At 61.7% G+C, this 857-nt stretch overlaps 1 protein-coding gene across 1 annotated transcript in view; it reads left to right on the top strand.

The window, feature by feature from the left end:
• SAMD4A (sterile alpha motif domain containing 4A) overlaps positions 1 to 836 on the top strand; it is a 116919-nt gene extending 116083 nt beyond the window's left edge. The window contains exon 11 of the mRNA XM_009289884.1: positions 610 to 836. Coding sequence (XP_009288159.1) covers positions 610 to 638 — 29 coding nt within the window. The 3' untranslated portion in view covers positions 639 to 836. The remainder of the gene's footprint in view (positions 1 to 609) is intronic.
• The last annotated feature ends 21 nt before the right edge of the window (positions 837 to 857 follow it).

The raw sequence follows: 857 nt of genomic DNA, 5'->3' as shown, positions 1-857 counted from the left end.
ACGCTGGGGACGGGGGCTCTGGGGAGACAGAAACAACCCCTGGGTTTTTTTTTTTTCCTGCCGTGGTCTTCAGATGGAGGAAAATTTTGCATCCTCTGCGGTGCGGGCGTTGCAGGGCTGGGTTAGCTGGGGGGCAAAGCAGCCCCCCTGGGACCGGCTCCGTCCCCGTCCCCCCGCTGCTGGGTTTTTTTGGGTCATAAACTTGTCCCACTGTAGGGGGGGGTCCCAGACTCACACTCACCTTGCGGCGAGTCCGGGTTGCCCAGAAACCCCCTCTGCTCCTGGGAAAGGTGCCGTGGGGACGTGGCAGAAGGCCTGGACCAGTGTTGGGACAGCGACTCGAGGGGGGGCTGCTGCGGGGTGGGGACAGACGGTGGCACAGAGGCACCGGCAGAGTGCTGACACCCCAAAACCCTTCTGTACCCCCTTGGGGAGATGGGGGGTGGGGGTGGCCCCTTGGTGCCACCTCGCCATAGGGACCATGGGTTGGGGCTGCTCTGGGGGTCCATCTCCCCCCTCCCCGAGCTGGGGAGAGGGGGGGGCCGGTGCCGGCACAGCATGAGCGGCCGCTCGCCGGGGCTGCCCCTAACTCTCCCTTCCCGCTTGCAGATGGTGTCGACCGAACCTCCACGATCTAGAAGGCGTCGCGACGGGGACGCTGGCCGGGAGAACAACTGCTGCGGGTCCAGCGGCGAGGTTGGGGCTTGCAGGGAGCCTCAGCGATAGCTTGCATCCTTTCTCCTCTCTCTCCTCTCCTCTCTCTTTCTCTCTCTCTCTCCTGTTTTAATTTTGTGAATGTGTAGATTGTCCTTGTGAACATATCATTAGACTTGGAATTTGTGTTGTCATTTATTACA

The sequence above is a fragment of the Aptenodytes forsteri genome, unplaced genomic scaffold, assembly GCF_000699145.1.
Source record: "Aptenodytes forsteri isolate BGI_AS27 unplaced genomic scaffold, ASM69914v1 Scaffold76, whole genome shotgun sequence".
NCBI classification, from domain to species: Eukaryota; Metazoa; Chordata; class Aves; order Sphenisciformes; family Spheniscidae; genus Aptenodytes; species Aptenodytes forsteri.
Note: the sequence above shows the minus strand (reverse complement) of the source record. Positions and strands in the feature narration are given on the sequence as shown.